Source organism: Opisthocomus hoazin, chromosome Z (assembly GCF_030867145.1).
Source record: "Opisthocomus hoazin isolate bOpiHoa1 chromosome Z, bOpiHoa1.hap1, whole genome shotgun sequence".
NCBI lineage: Eukaryota > Metazoa > Chordata > Aves > Opisthocomiformes > Opisthocomidae > Opisthocomus > Opisthocomus hoazin.
Window position 1 is genome coordinate 42,749,360 of NC_134454.1, and position 16,015 is coordinate 42,765,374.

Sequence of the window (16,015 nt, forward strand, 5' to 3'; positions counted from 1 at the left end):
CATTGCCGTTGTGGTAAACGGTACTGACCCACGCAGCACAATGGAGCCTCTCAGTACCGCCACAGAAGAGGAGGACTTGCTCTGCACTGGGAGCTGCTTCTAATTTTCAGGGGGAAAAAAGCTTGCTTTGAAGTATTGTAAGCTTGACATTTTTGGCAGGTCACTTGAGGAAGTGCTGGTATGCATTGAAGTGTCTCATGCATCTACTCACTGGTACTCTGTTAGCTTTAATGAGCACATATGTATCTATCAAAATAGAACTTGAACTTGAAAACTTAAGCTGGGCAGTTACAGAAACATGTCCTGTGTGCTCTGCCGCTTCTAAACATTTATCACTGGTAGATGATATAAGTGAGCCTGACACCAAACAGGGGTCAGATACAGTTTCAGGAAACTGTCGTATCCTTCTTCATGTCATTAATAATAGAAGGAGCGTGCACAGCCAGGAAGCAGAAGCTGGGGCTGTTTTCGTTGTTACTGTACAGGACAGAAACATGGACCTGTCTATTTTGCCAAACAACAACCATCCCGATAAATTCCTGCAACTGGAGGGGAAGTCTCTATTGAAAAGCTCTGCCTTTCTACAAGCCAGCCTGGCAAAATTCCCGGAAGCAGCTTTACCTGGCGTGCAGCGCTGGCACAACAGGGTCTATTTACAGGTAAGGCCCAAGAGAGGCTGACATTCTTCCTGACTTTTTCTACCTCAGTTTGGGGATCTGGAGACAAACGACATGAAGTTGAGACTTAAGCTGTGGACTCAGCTTCCTGCATCTCTGAATCCGAATCACTAGTACCCCCGTAAGTTTTCCCATTGACTTCAGTGAGGATCAGGCTCCAAGGGGAGAGAGGCTCTCTTCAGGGTGGTCCACTGGCTTTATTTAAGTACGTTAGGCTTTCTACTGCTCGTTGTAACATTTTCATAGCATTTCCCAGAAAGCCTATCTATGTCAAATACCGATTAATTACTCTAAAGGGTTAAAATAAGAAAAAAAACCCAGACTTATATGTGAAAGCCGCGCCACATCCCCCAAACTCGATAAAAAGGCATGTTCGAGAGAGCATCAGAGGTTCTTGCTAGTGTCTTGCGAGCTTATATAGGTCTACATAGTTCACTGTAGCTTCCTCTTTATTTTGCCTTGTTTTCCTCATTCTGCTTTGACCTTCTCGTACCCTGACAGACTGCTGTTGAAAGCGTGAATCACGCCAACTATTAATCCAGGTTATTATATATAGGTAGCAGCAGTTTCTTGGTAAAAAAGTAAACGTGCAGTGCCTAGCAGAGGCCCTGGAGGCGGCGGCGGCGGCGGCGAAGTTCACGTCTGGATCAGCGGCAGTACAGCTGCATCAGCTCACACCCCTCTGGGCCCCACTTGCTGCTCCACAGCGCTCCTTTCCCGGGGAGCCCCTCGCCCTCCCCACCCCTCGCATGAGCACAAGCTCCGAGGTCTGGTTCTTGTCAAGGGATGGAGACGCACATACGCGGTTGGGAGAGGGAGGGGGGGATGGAGGAAGGTCTGCGTCCTGAGGATCCTTAGGGTGGGGGTCCAATTCCCCAGGGGAACGAGGAGTGGGAGCCGAAGAAAACATCAGCCTGGGGGAGCGGAGGGGGAGGGGAAGACCCTTAAAGTCTCCCACAGCTCCTTGCAGTTGCACTTCACCCCTCTCGCTCCCCTTCAGCTCCCCAAACCCGTGGATGAGGACTGGAACGGGCTCCGGGAGGGAGTGAAGCAGAAAGCATTAGGGAGTGAAGCACACCCTCCCAGAGCCCGTTCCAGTCCTCATCCACGGGCAGAAGTCCCCCGTCCCCCCCTCCAAGCCCCCACCTTCCCCACCCTCCTGCCTACCCCAGCTCCCCCCGCCCGTGCTCTATAATCTCAGCCGGCGATTCCCGGGGGGAGCTGGGGGGGGTGGGCGGGGGGACGTGCGGTCGCCCGTCGCCTCCCATGCGAAGACCCTCCCCCGCCGAGGGAAGGAGCCTGCGGGGTCCCAGACAATGGGCTGTGGCGCAACGCCGGCCGCCCTCCCCGCCCCGCCGAAGCCCCTCGTCTGTACCGGGGGGTTGGGGGGGCGGGCAGCCACCCACGGAGCCTCCCCCGCGGCAGGGACCCTCCTCTCCTTCCCACCGCTGCGAAGCGGGACGCGCCGCCGGGGGCTGCGGGGGGGGCCCGGGCCGCACCCTCGGCTGCCGCTCAGCCCTTCGCCCCCAGCTCTCCCGTGTCGTCGTCCCGTCCCGTCTCCCACCCCCCCCCCGGGGAAGCTGCCGTGCTCACCTCGCCCCCCGAAACGCGGTTTGCAACGCGGGGCGTTGCGTGGGTGTTAGACCTAGGGCACAGCCGATAGTTTTAAACGTAGCCGTTAGTGAATTCAAGCTGTCCAGATAAAATTCGCTGTGCCTTATGCTCTCCCTTAGCAGCTTGCCTCTTTTTTTTTTTTATTTTTTTCTCCCTTTTTGCTGACAATCAAGCAAAGGGAAAAGAACTGATGAGTTCCAGACTTTCGAATAAACACGATGGCACAGTGGAGAACTAATGGCGCGGGAATAACGTTTCACTTTAAGATGAGAGCTAATGGGGTTAAGGGTTAGTTAATTAAGAAACGGAAATGGGGGGAGTGGGAGGAGGAGGGGGCAAGGGAGGAGAATTCATTTCAGAACATATGTGCGTGACCTACAGACTCCCAAAGACATTAAACCTTGAGAGTAGCCTAAATTCCCTCTTCAGAAATTCATTTTCTTTTAAGAAACTGTTGGTACTCAGGGCTCCCCTGTAAAGTGACTTCTCGTTGGCGTGCTTGTGGCCTCTTCCAGACCTTTATTATGAGATCATTTAAATTCAAGTGCACTGAACTGCTTATGTGTTTTCTCCACCTATAAATTTTTGAATTTATTTCCATTATAAAAAGCAGCTTGACACAACGATAATCCCTATTGCTGACCAAAAAGTTGGTGTTCTTTCTCCTTCCTTTCCTCTTCTGTATCAGGCAAACTGAACAGCTTCCCAGCTTAGCATCTATTTTCACCATCTACTTTGACTGAAACAAACCATAAAGCAGTTCAGCAATCTTGGCCCTTCCTCATGCAAAGCAGCATCAAAAGCACAGACTGTTTCTCCTGCAAATGGCCAGCTACTTTCCACTTTCTGATTGCCCTGAAAATCTCCAGTCCTGCTGGACGCTCTGCCCCGTGATGTGTTTTGGTGCTCAGCATACACCAGATTATTAATCCCCCACAGCTGCTTCTCACAGCTGAGGTCCATGTCTCCCCTGTAGTCTACCTGGTCATTTTCTGCAGTTCTCCAACTTCTCTTTCCTGCTTCTATTTCCTTTTTTCCCCCGATTTCTGGAAGACAGCAGAGAGCATTTAGTCTTTGAACACCGCGATACTTCTTGTCATGTTGCTCTGGCTTCAGAATTCACAACTCTGAACAAAGTCTGGCCTACAGGTATTACAATTGTCATGCTAATTGCACTCGTAACCCCTCCTGGTCTCTCATCTGAGCCAATGCCTGTGTCCTGCCTTTACTTGTTTCTCAGTGTACTGGGACAAGAGATGTTTTTTTACCTACAAATTAGGTGCTGGGTTACAATTACTTGTTTGTCCCCTGGCTCAGACGTGCATTACGTACTTCCGCTCCTTCCCTTACTCTTCCCTAGACATCTGCAGATGGCCACAATCAGAGCCAGCTGCAAGATTGGCAGGAGATTTGGCCTGACACCCTACAGAATTTTCATACAACAAATGCAACACTCTGCAGAACTCTATTACCAATGACAGATAAAACAGCTTTCTCAAAGTATACAATTCATTACCATGCCAGAAGTATTCTCAGTGCTGCACAATTAAAATAGTCCATACGAATGCCTACTTTTCTCTAAATACTCCTGTCACTTTCAGATTAAGCGTTTATGACCATGTACTGATCTTCCTATCCCTGTCAGGAGGCTTCCCAGGTTGCTTTGTAGTACCTGAGGCTGCCTTATGTCTCTGACAAGCAATTCCAATCCCTTCAGTTCCTTCAATAATAAAACTTGCATTCTCAGGAACCCTTGATGTGAGCTGTCTGCCCTACTGTCCTCCATACCAGCTTACCTACCCTCGGTTACTCCTTGCTTTCCTGATTGCTTTTTCACAGCGGCCCGTATGAGATAGATTTGTTCAGGAAATTCTAAAGAGCTGCTAGTTATTTAGCCTGATAAATGAGCTTTCTTTGATTGACCAAATGCCTAGCAATACCTACACAGTTTTTACAGCTGTCACAGGTATTCTTGGGTTACCACCTAGCAGCTTCTTGTCTGTCAGTCATAGAAACAGGTCTCTACGAGAGAAAAATGACCTTCCAAGGGCTTGTAGAGTCCTCCAGGGTGGGTTACAAGGCTTTTGCATAACAGAAAGTTACAGTTCTGAGCAAATTACAGGCAAATATAATAATCACCCTGCCATGCACTTTCATTAGGATTGAGAAGGTTGTTACAAAACAAATCCTGCATCATCTGGTGACCCCAAGTTTCTTAAAGACTCGCTTGGTTGAAACTTGTAGGCGTAGCTGCCCATCAACAGCATTTGTCACTTTCATTGAGTATCTCCGCTGGCTGCAGCTGGAGACCACGGCTGGCCGTGGGACAAGAGGAACTAACTCTCTTTGATGGGGACTAAAGAAAAATTTGACTTGCAGGAAGTAAATTTCCCTAATATTTTAGGCATCTCTTTAATCTCTTCTTGCAGGTAGACGGGCTTGAGACCGAGGCCTAGCCTTAACTGTTGATGTTCTAGTTTTCGTGAGTGAATAGCTTGATGTCTCATATCACAGACCATGGAGAGAATCGTTAGCCCTTCAGTTTGTTTCACAACTGCTAGCGACAATGACAACAGCGGGAACAAAAGGATGAAGTCAAGATAACAATGAGATAAAAATGTTCCCTAGAAATATAGATTAATTTATAACTTTAAATTCCGTATATTGTAACATATCTATATGTGTAATTTGCACTATGAAATAATCAGCAAGAAAAACCTGTGGAGAAAGCACACTTTGACCGAGGAATGGAACGAACATTGACTCTCTACAGATATTCAGGCTTTTTACAGAGTCCTCTCTTTGTCTGTGTCATCTCTCTGGGTCTGTCAAAGCTGGACAAACTGTTCTCAGTGAAAAATGAGTTACAAACCATAACAGCTTTCTTGCTCATGAGTAATATGTAGATCAAACACAATTATGTGTTTGCAGAGTTGAGCATTTTTCGTGTTGTTAAACGAGTATTTCATTACCACATTTCAACTACAGTTTCTCAGAGTTCTTCCTGCTGCTTTAAGGAACATTTGCTGTTCCCTCCTTCCATTCAGTGAACAGTAATATAAATTGCCTCTGGTTAACTCTGGTTTGATCTGTTCCACCCTCATTCAGGCTGGCTTCTCAGACAGTGTATATCATAATAATTCTGTAACACATATGGATACCTAAGTTTACAATGCTTTCATCTTTCTTTGAATGTTTGTTTTATGAAGCAGCATCAAAACCTAGAAGTCTGTGAAAACTGTTGGGACATGTTTTGAATCTTAAAAGAAAAAATACATGGTTTTTGCTAAAATTATTACTAGCAGGCATATATTTATTATGTAAACCCCTTCCGTTTCTCAGCTTCTATAAAGGTATATGTTTCATGCAATCTTCTTGACATTTCTCTGTATCATTTCTTGGACCTAAACCTTTTTTTTCTGTGCATATGCATCAAACTTCTCTCCTTCCTTTTCCCTAACCAGCCTCTAGGACATACCTACTGCAGAAGTTTCACAACCAAGCGTTTGTCAGCACTCAAGTTTGGTCTCTCAATTAGCTTGGCATTTCAGTGATTGGTCTCCAAAACTTCTGCAAACCATCTCCTACCCAAAATTCCTGTCCAGTTCTCACAGTAAAACCCTGTTTCCCCTCCCATCCTATTCCCTCCCTACCTCTGCTTCAGGCTACCACAGTCTCTTGTTCTCATGTCTGTGAAAATGAAGGTACTCCAGACGGAAGGGGCAAAAAGTTTTGCACAGTGCACTCTCTTTATGAACAAATTTTGCATCATGCCATCTATTCCAAGTTTTGGAGCACTTTATTTAAAACAGCTTTAAAAATCACTGTCAAGTCGCATTCTTTTCGCAACATTTTAGCCCAGGGAGACCGAGCATCCCCTGGTGAGACACTTCGCATTCTTCAACAAAATGTTCTCCAAGCTCAAGTATCTGGCAAGCCTGAGGGAAGCATCATTAAGGACACTGACAAATTTTAAATAAGAAATAAGCAAAATAAAATAAAATGCAGACAGAAAGACACGACACTTAAAAACACCAGCTCAGCTGAAATCTGGCCAGTACAATCCAGAGGGCTTCAGTGCCAGCTGCAACTGCAATGAAGAGAGTAATAATATCAGGGGACATGTCAAGGCTAAGGAATGACATATGGAAACTATGAACTAATCGAGGGACTGGGAGAGCACTGAGGATCCACCCACCCACTAATGGCAATTATTGATGGGAAACATGCTTAGTCACTTGTGCACGATTTAGTGATCAGAATGCCAGCATGATGCTTCCTCCTAGGCTTACTTAGACAAAGGCTGTTGGTTTCGCTTCTCCCTCTTTCCTTTCGGAAAGAAACCAGTCCTCCCGATTCCTTCTACACCTGCCTGCCCCAGCTCAACTCACACGTGTCTATGCATCTACACAGGCACTGAGGCATAAAGTAGGTGATGACATGTAGCAGCTAGCTTCCACTGAAAGTGGATTTACCAGTCCACAAACGGGGCAGAAAATTACTGAGGCAGAAGAAGCTAACAGTTTGACATCAGCTTAGGGACCTGCACTGGCTGATGTGGGATCCGAGCAGCTCCAGAGCCAGTGTGAGGGAGGAGGTGGGATCCTCTGGTCCCGCCAGAAAGGTGGAAGAAGAATCAGGACGTACTGTGGAAGTTCCTCCAGCCTGTGGCGCCTTGGTGGCTGGAGATCTCAATATAAGTGAAGTATCCTGGGAAAGACACCCTTTCATGGAAGGAAGTTTCTTACTTTGTGCTGTGGTGGTTCTGTAGAAGCAGTCCTGAGACATGGGACAGGTCTTAGCATGAGATAAGGGCTGTGCCAGAAGCAGGTCTCTCAGGAAGCTGATGTACCCCCAGAGCCGCAGATTGGTGACAGAAGAATTTGAAGTCTTGGGAACAGAAGGTTGTGGTGAATGAAAATGTTGAACAGCTTGAATTGGAGAGTCTGACTGGCATTCCTCGATGCAATTACAGATTGAAAAATATAGTAGCTACCATCTTACCGACTCCTGAAGAGGCTGTTCATGCTGCATTAAGCAGCAGCTTGTGAGTCCTCCAAAAGATGATCCCAGGAGGGCTGTTCCTCCTCCTCCCTTGTCCCCTCTGTTACAAAAAGTGAAATTTAATGATTGTTGTTGCTGGGAGACTGCTCAGATTTTTAATTACCTTTGAGTTCTGACAGCACCCGAATTAAGGGTTTCCCCTTAGTTAAATGAAGGGCCTCTGACACCCTGGCACGGGTCTAGCGTTCAACAACCTGAGCAGCACTGCGAATCACACCCCGGCTCTCAGAGGTGCTGCTCCACTCCAGGCAGCCCCTTACACACCATTACCCCCCTGCTTCATGTCGCTTTGTCCTTACAGCTCTGCTTCTGCACCATACGCCTGTGGCTTTCACCAGAACTGCATCTTCTGCCACGGTACTCTACAGCACTGTTCTGCGAAAGCGGAGGCTTGCTTTCAGCAGGCATTGTAACACCAGTTCACGTTTGCAAAAGAGTTTATGTTCAGATTGTACCCACGTGCTTTCACCAGCAGGAAGAAATGTGCGCAGAGGGGACAGCCAGGGTCCGTTGCTGCCCTGTAGGTGGTTGCCACAATGAGAAAAATTGTTGCGTTTTAAAAAAGAGTCTATTGTATCACAAATGATAACTCTGGAAGGGGACCTGTGTAATAGGTAAATGAAGATGAAAGTCAACTTCTAATGTAACTTGTGCCTTACAGAGAGAAAAGAAAAATGTCACTGAGCTGCCGGGCTTAGACTCGAACAGGGTCAGTCAAGAAATGATAGACAAAGCCCTCGGGAAACACATTACACCTATCACCCTGAAATCCACAATCAAATGCAACCCCCTGTATAGTGACATCCAGGTAGACGACGACTGTGAGGAGAAGAAAAAGACCCCTTGCTGGACTGTGCAAGACTATGAGAGACACTCGCTGGGCTGTGACTGGGCCAGCCATATAAAGGTAATGCGCTGTCGTGCTGCGTTTGAGCAAAGTGAGTTGCAGTGAGCTCTGTGTGCGTGCATGCATGCAGCCCGCTTGGTTCTTCTGGTGGGATTCGAGAAGTAAATGTGAAACGCGTTTTCTGGTACAGACACAATACTCCCATGAGTCTGATCAGCAAAAGAAGTCTGCCTGTCTGGTTGGACTCCAAGAGCTTCAGTTCTGCAGAACACAACCACTGAGGCTAGGGAAAGTCTTCAGCTGCAGCACCTCGCGACTCAGTTTCCCCATTTATGTTGGGAAGAACTATAAACGAGGCAACTAAATACTATATACCTGCTTTAATAACTTTTCATAAGATCATTATGTTATCAAATAACATACATTTCCTCAGCCTCATCCAGACCACACAGGATCCTGCCTGCCTGCGGGTTGGCAGAAATCACTTTTAGGGTCACTTTTGTGAGTTTTTTTCTGCTGTTTCCTGTTGTGGAAAGGGACTCAGATCTGTGTTTGCAAGTGGACATCTCTTCTTGAGAAGACAACACTGTTTCTTCGGTTTTTTAAACACAGTTCAACGGCTGGTGTCCTACATTTGGTTCCTGGCTGAAAAGTGTGGTTTTAATTTTCCCCAGTGGAACATTTGCAGCATCTGGCAAGTAGAGCAACCTATGTTCAAGTGAAAGTCTCTTGCATTTGTGTTGTGATGCCTTAAATTCATTAATCACTATCTGATGATAGCCAAAATACTTCTGGCTGTGTTCTAACGACTTTATGTGTAAGAGAGAGGAACTGAGTTCATTTTCTGACTTTTCTTTTAGGAAAATCCTAATGATCTACAGTTCTGGATGGGGGATATTTATACTCCTGGGTATGATACCTTGTTAAAAAAGAAAGAGAGAGAAAAAAAGCATTCCAAATGTTGCCGAATCATCCTGTTCATGGTACTAGCTGTTTGCATCCTGATTACCATAGTCACGCTCAGCATTTTACTTACTTAGTACAGCCAAATGATGGTGATGGGATTTTTTTCAATAAATTTTTTTATTAAGCTATTCCCCTCCCTTGTTTTATTTGAATTCCAATTTTTTGTCACAAATAAAATTTGTTTGACATCATTATTTCACTATGTTCCTGTGCAGCATAAGGAATTGATCCTGAAAAGATACAACTGCTCTGAGCATGGCAGAGTGTCTCCTTATGGGCATAATTAAAAAAGAAAATCATAAATATTTTACTTCTCTTCATGCCTTCTTCTTTTGGCCAATGATTTGTGTCCGTGTGTGTGGTGTGGTACACACAGCATGTACAGACAATATTCTGACTCTTTGTTCTGGTAAATACCTAACACCCTGTTCATCTTTTTATGACAGCTATTACTGGAATATAGAAAAGTGTGATAAAGCAGCATTCAAGGTATCCCAAAGAATTTTAAATCAAAAATTTACGCATTACTTAGTGGCTGAATCCATTGCTGCAATGATGCAGCACTTAGTAAAAAGCTAGCCTAAATGCACAAATGTTTCCTTATACTTTTTTCAGAGCAGAAAAACAGACTGCTGAGCTTCCACCAAAAGAATTCCCTGAGACCTGAGATAGGGTTTCTTCATCCCTGTGTGATGTTCTTTGAACATGTAGCATCTCTGTCACCCCAACAGATGGAGTGTCGATATTTTTTTTAATCTGGCACATCAAAAATTAGAGCAAAATTGGTAGAGTATTAGAGTATAAATGGGAATTAGAATACACCTTAAAAAGATTAAAGGTGGTGTATAGCCATGCTATCAAAAAGGATCTTTGTAAATGAGAGGACCAAAATTAAATGTTAAGAGCACTCAGAAAATTAAGTTCATACACCTCAGAATAATCCAGAATGAAAACATGAGGTAAAATGACAAAAAGTCAGTGAAGAGAGAGAAAAGAAATTAAACTATTTCATTCCGTTCTAAGAAAAATACTCCGAATATTGGAAACACTTTATACTTCTGCATTAGGGTAAGGGGCTACGAACGCTATTTAGACGGGGATCTTCCTCATTCACACAAGGGAATGTCGCAGATTCACAAAAGCTGGAAAGTTGCTGCTTACAGCAGCTTTGCAGTGCTTTGACGTGGGTCAAGGCGGACTCATCTTCCAGGACAGTGTGACCATAAGACAACTGCGCTTGATTCTCTCCTTCCTTCCTGACCTCGTCCGTGTTCGAATCTCCTTGGTGCCATTACTACTCGGACCCTAGTCTGGCTTGCACCGTCAGTGCTTCGCAGTCCCAAACTAAAACAGCTCACCGCTTTCATCTGGTGGGCAGCCAGCAGCAAACTGTAGCAGCACTTTAATGGATTGGCGTAAGAATTAGCGTCCCTCTTACAAAACCGGATGTTGCTGTCGGTGTACAGCAGAATGCGGTCTCCGGGCTTGCTGCCGTGTCGGTGGGGACGGGTGTTCTCATCTGAAAGATCAGGCCCGTTCAGCTCATGAAAGTAAGAGCTTGGGAGCATTTTACAAGACCAGTGGCTGACATTACGAAGTAATTATTCACATTAAAGCGACAATACTTGACCGTTTTTATTTCCAGCCCAAGCGCATTTGCTGTAAGGACACTGCATGCAACGCAGAGATGCGCTTTGCAATTACTGAGGCCTGCAGTCGGGAAGCCTGAAAGCAAAGGGCTCTGCAATTTCCAGGAAAGCCGCCAGCAATGCGAGTTTCTTCACTGCGTTGCCCTCCGAGGGTTCAGCAGCGGGGATAAAGCCGTTTTCCCCCCGGCCGCTGCACTCTCGTTCCGCTGCTGTCACCTAGCGAGAGTCAGGAGGCGGGAAACGCGTTTCAAGGCACGGAGGTGCCGGTTTAAAGCAATTTGCCCCCCCCCCATCCCACCCCCTCCTTTTTTTTTTTTTTTTTTTTTGACTGATTTCTTGTATTCCGCCCGCGCCGTTGCGATGCACCTTCCTCTGCTGACACCTCGCGGCAGGGCGCGCCGGGCGGGGAGACCCTGCGGCTCCGCCCCGCCCCGCGGCTCCTCCTCCGCCCCGCCCCGCGGCCTCTCCGCCCCGCCCCTCGGCTCCGCCTCCGCCCCGCCCCGCGACCCCTCCGCCCCGCCCCGCGGTTCCTCCTCCGCCCCGCCCCGCCCCGCCGTCTCTCCGCCCCGCGGCTCCTCCCTCCGCCCCGCGGCTCCGCCCTCTTCTCCCACGCGTGTTTTCTATTTCATGGGTGCGTCGCGCTGCTGAAATCTGGGCGTGAGAAAAAGGTCCGTTCTTTCTCTGCTGGAGCGTCTGCCTGGCCTTTGAGGCAGGGGCCTGCTGCTGCGTGCTGGGGAGAGCATTCGCAGGGGGATTGCCGATTGTCTGCCAAAATGTGAGCCGTGTCTTGGGGCTTGAGAAAATGAACCACAATTGCATACTTTGGAGCAGCGGGGGGGGGGGGGGGGGTGTGTGGAAAAACCCCCGACAGGCTGAGAGACAAAGACCTCTTTTCATGGGGGAGTGGTGGAGCCTCGGGGTTGTACAACCTCGGGGTTGTACAATGTGCTTCATCTGAAAACAATTAAGGAGACACCCTTTCTTTAGCCACTTGATGTGGTATTGGGTTACGTGTGTTGTACAGGAACAATGTTAATTTTTGGTTGGTGAGATTGTTCTCTGTTGCCTCTGCTACCACGTTGTTTTTTTGGTGTGTTTTTTTTTTTTTTTAATAGTGACAGAGACTGAAGAAGAAAAATCATCGCATGACATTTATAAACTAGGATCACTGTAGGAGGCTGAAGAACAGAATGTTTAGTGTATTCCAAAAGTGCTTCGAAAACTGGATGAATAAAACAACTTTAGTAGGTAATTAAACATTAAATAAAACATTAAAACAGGACATAGGGCATTTTTTCCGTCGTAAGTAATCTCTGGGATCTACGTTCATTGGTCTCTTCCTGGCCTGAGAGAATGCTTACGCATACACTTTGTTTGACTTCAACAGGATTTAAGCAGGTGCTTAAAGCTGAGAAAGCAGTTAATCAAATTTGGGTCACAACAGAAACATATCTTGGCATTGGTTTAAAATTTTTATTCCAATGATTATCAGCTCAAATGGCAGCAAAGTCTCCTACTTAGTAGTCAGTAAAATCTCTAACATACAACCCCCGGCTGATACGTTGATATCTTACCAGCACCTACTCATGAGGTGTAGAACAAGGATATAACTGCAGTGGAATACTATCTTTGACTGAGAAAACTGGCATTTGCAGTGAGATGTAGCAGGAGTTAGCTCTTATAAACTGTACAGCTGCAACCTGGAAGTAAATACGAGCACTCGTTCACACAGTTTCTGCAAACTTACAAACGCACCGGCAGTTGCTGTATTTCCTGAGTGGTTTTTATAAAAATTAACTTCCTTCTCTCCAGCAAATCAGGATTAGCTTTCAAAACCACCTAAGCAACTGAACTTTATTTTTTACTGGCTTTTAGTACAACTGCTCTCCCAAATCACTAGAGCATCTTGGAAAGTTCTGATGAGGAAATTCCCAAACTTCGTCTTCCTTGGCTACATTCTTCCCTTCCTAGAAGTGTCCATAAATATGCAACTAAGTTCTCATGTTATTTGCTTTTAGCCTGTGAAGTTGCTGAACACGGGCTGCTGCTTGACTCTGGCGGTCCAACGGGCACTATCTGGGGAAATTACAGCTACCACTCCAGTAACATATGGAGCTGGCCCATGGAAAGCATCTTGCAAGGCTTGTTGCTTTAGCAAGCTACATGTTTTCGCACTTTCCGGTTTCCATGGTAGATATGAAATGTCTCATGCAGTTGTTGTCCAGATCCAGTGTTTGTCTCCTATCACAGCACGATTATTAAACATTCACAAAGTAACATTTTGTCTACAGACTCTGGAACATATTCTGCTTCCACAAAGACATGTCAGTTTTTGGTTATGGTAGATGAAGTAAAGGAGGAGTCTTTCAGGGTCAATTAATCCCTGCAGTGAAATTCTTTCACTCTCATAGCAAAACCTCTAATTCTGCAACAATTGCATTGTGCCTGAAGGGACAAATACATCAAAGCATTTTGTCTGTGCCTGTTTTACTCTCCTGACCACCTCAGTAGGAAGCCAGAAATTCCCATACAGAGCTGAAATAATATTAAACCCCTATATGACCTCCTTCTCAACGCATTCACACACCTGTCCTGCAGAATAAAGTCTGCGATGTATCGTCTACCTGAAACTGTACCTCACACTTCAACTCTCAAGGTTCTCTTGCCAGCACAGAACAAAACAACAAAACAAAAACTATAAACAACAGCACTCCAAACAGCGTGGGTTCAGTGACAAAAGCAGTGTGATCTCTTACTTATCTCAATTTATTTATTTCTGTCAAGAACTTCCAAATATAGCTTAGATACTATCTATACACACATATGCTCCTCTCTACCATGTTATAGTCAACTGCTGATTAAACTAAACTGGATATGACCATTACCATGGAGGCAAGCAGAAGTAAACGGTAACCTGATGTCAGATAGTCTGACAGAAGCTGGGCTGCTATTTTACATGTATCTCTGTCAGGTCAGGCAACTCAGTGAATACGGTTTGACTAGTACTAGTGATCAAGGGGACAAAATTACATTAGTCTTCCTAGGAAAATATTTGGCTTCAACAAACCTGCAGAAGTGGCAGCACTCAGAGTCTCCTTACACATTACTCTTTCCCTCGGCTACATGTACACTCAGCACGTGGAAACACAAGGAAAAGCAAGCTGGTGGTAATCTGACAAAACAGCGCAGGAGCGGTGTCATGCCCAGTTCAAACAGGAGTCTTTGCAACCATGTGTGGCTTTGATTCGTGCTCCAAACCACACGCCAGCAATTCAGTTGCTGATCATAAGAAGAGCTAAAAGCTGCTGAAAACAGGCAGAAATACTGACTCTTCAAATTTCCTGATGCTCAAGCTGTAAAGTCTGCTCTGATCAAGAACCCCAGTAAAAGCAGAAATCTGACCCTGCAAGAGCAATCCAGAAGAGTTAGAATTTGTTCCACCTGCAGCAATCTTACAAGCTAACTGCCTTATGTACTCTTCTACCTTTTTTCTTTATTGTTTCTTTCTAAGTGTTTCAAGATGGCATTACCTTTTCTCACTAGTGATTTTCTTCCATTTTTATATAACTATTTTTTTTTTTACAAAACAGAGTCAGGAACATCCTAAGTGTTGACCTTCTTTTGTCGTCTTTGCTGGAGGGCAGTCTCAAAGACAACAGAACTGCAACATGAATTTTCTCAGCACTCATTTAGAGTCGATGTAAGGTACATTCTCCTACTCAGAGAACTCTGCTCCCAACTACGTGTCAAATGTTTGACCAGAGTTTGGATTTAAAAATAAAATCATAAAGAATCTGACTAAACAGATGTCCTGTTCCTAAGACCCCAACTGCCACTTCTTAGGATGAACGCCTTAGATTTCCAGGCCCATAAGGTGATCTTGGGCCAGAACAAAAAAGTTAAGAACCAGCCTTTCTAATGTAAAGATAAAGCAGGAGAACCTTTTATTTCGGGCACGCACAAATAAAACCAAAACACTGATACTACTTTTATGTACAACACTGGGTGTCTCTAAGATTGACCAGGCTTACCAGGTCTGGAAACCTCTTGAAGAACCAAGCACTGATAAGATATTTACAAGTTCCTTACCACACGTGCACTGCACTGGCTGATCAAACACATTCTGCCTTCAGGTTTGTGGGCAAAAGTCTGCACAAAATGGAGAATTAACCAAACAAGCTATGTAGAAGTAAGATGCAGGGTCAGTGGTATGGTGCCAGTTAAATCTCCTCCCACGGACAGAAACCATAACTTCCAGAGACATCTGGGTGTAGAAAGGAAGCACTGGAAGAACCAGGTGCCTCTGAATAGCAATAAAACCCAGCATGCATGAATAGGAATCTCTCTACACAGAGGTCATGCAAGACTTCCGTCAAGTAGGTATCTCCTCTAGAAGCATATGGAGAGATCTCTAGGCATACTGCATGTGCTGCAAAAACATACGGAACACTGCCGCCCCCACCCTCGCATTAAGCATCACTTCAGTTTCACATGTGACACAGAAAGAACAGCGAACAAAAGACTGCAAAAGAAAATACCTAGGAAACATAAGAGGCTTTCCTTAACAGAAAAATCTGAAATACAAATGGGCACATTACACTATATGGTACCTGTGTAACACAATGTATTGTATGCAACTGTCGAAGCCAAGTCCAGAGGGCATGTGAGACAAAAAGGTCCTGGTAAATAAAAGGCAACCACGGCAACTGTTCAATACTAAAATCACCTTGTGAAGCACCTAACTCTGATGAGAGCTTTCACCATCTATTTGGTGCCCCTGAAAACACAGTGTGTGTAGATCTAGTGGTTTTGCTGAAACACAGAGAACATGCAAGAAGGCAAAAAAATTTTTAGCCAGTGTTCATGAAGGCAATTCTGAAAGCAGAACTGAAGAGGTACCAGATATGTATTGGTTAGTGAGATCTCTTTTTTCTGATTGCACCCCACAAACTTCACTTACAAAGACAACAGTAACTTGCAAGTTAGTTCTATTTTCCTGAAAATAGAAGAGGAACAACACTGTGCATCAGCCATAAAAAGAAACTTCGAAATCCTCCAGAAAGAAAAACTTTTTTCTTTGAATACATTAAAAACCCAACTAACTTAATAATACCCTACCAATCCACCCTTGTAATAAAAGGAACAAAAATAATATTTAAAATTACAATTTGAGAACAATTTATTTTAATACATTCAAA

The 16,015-nt window shown here is 45.2% G+C and overlaps 1 protein-coding gene across 1 annotated transcript; it reads left to right on the top strand.

The window, feature by feature from the left end:
- The first annotated feature begins 440 nt into the window (after positions 1 to 440).
- On the top strand, positions 441 to 9,242 carry MINAR2 (membrane integral NOTCH2 associated receptor 2). The gene is made up of 3 exons (XM_075446826.1): positions 441 to 659; positions 8,017 to 8,262; positions 9,063 to 9,242. Exons 1-3 carry the CDS (start codon positions 495 to 497, stop codon positions 9,240 to 9,242), a joined length of 591 nt encoding a protein of 196 aa, XP_075302941.1. The 5' UTR covers positions 441 to 494.
- The last annotated feature ends 6,773 nt before the right edge of the window (positions 9,243 to 16,015 follow it).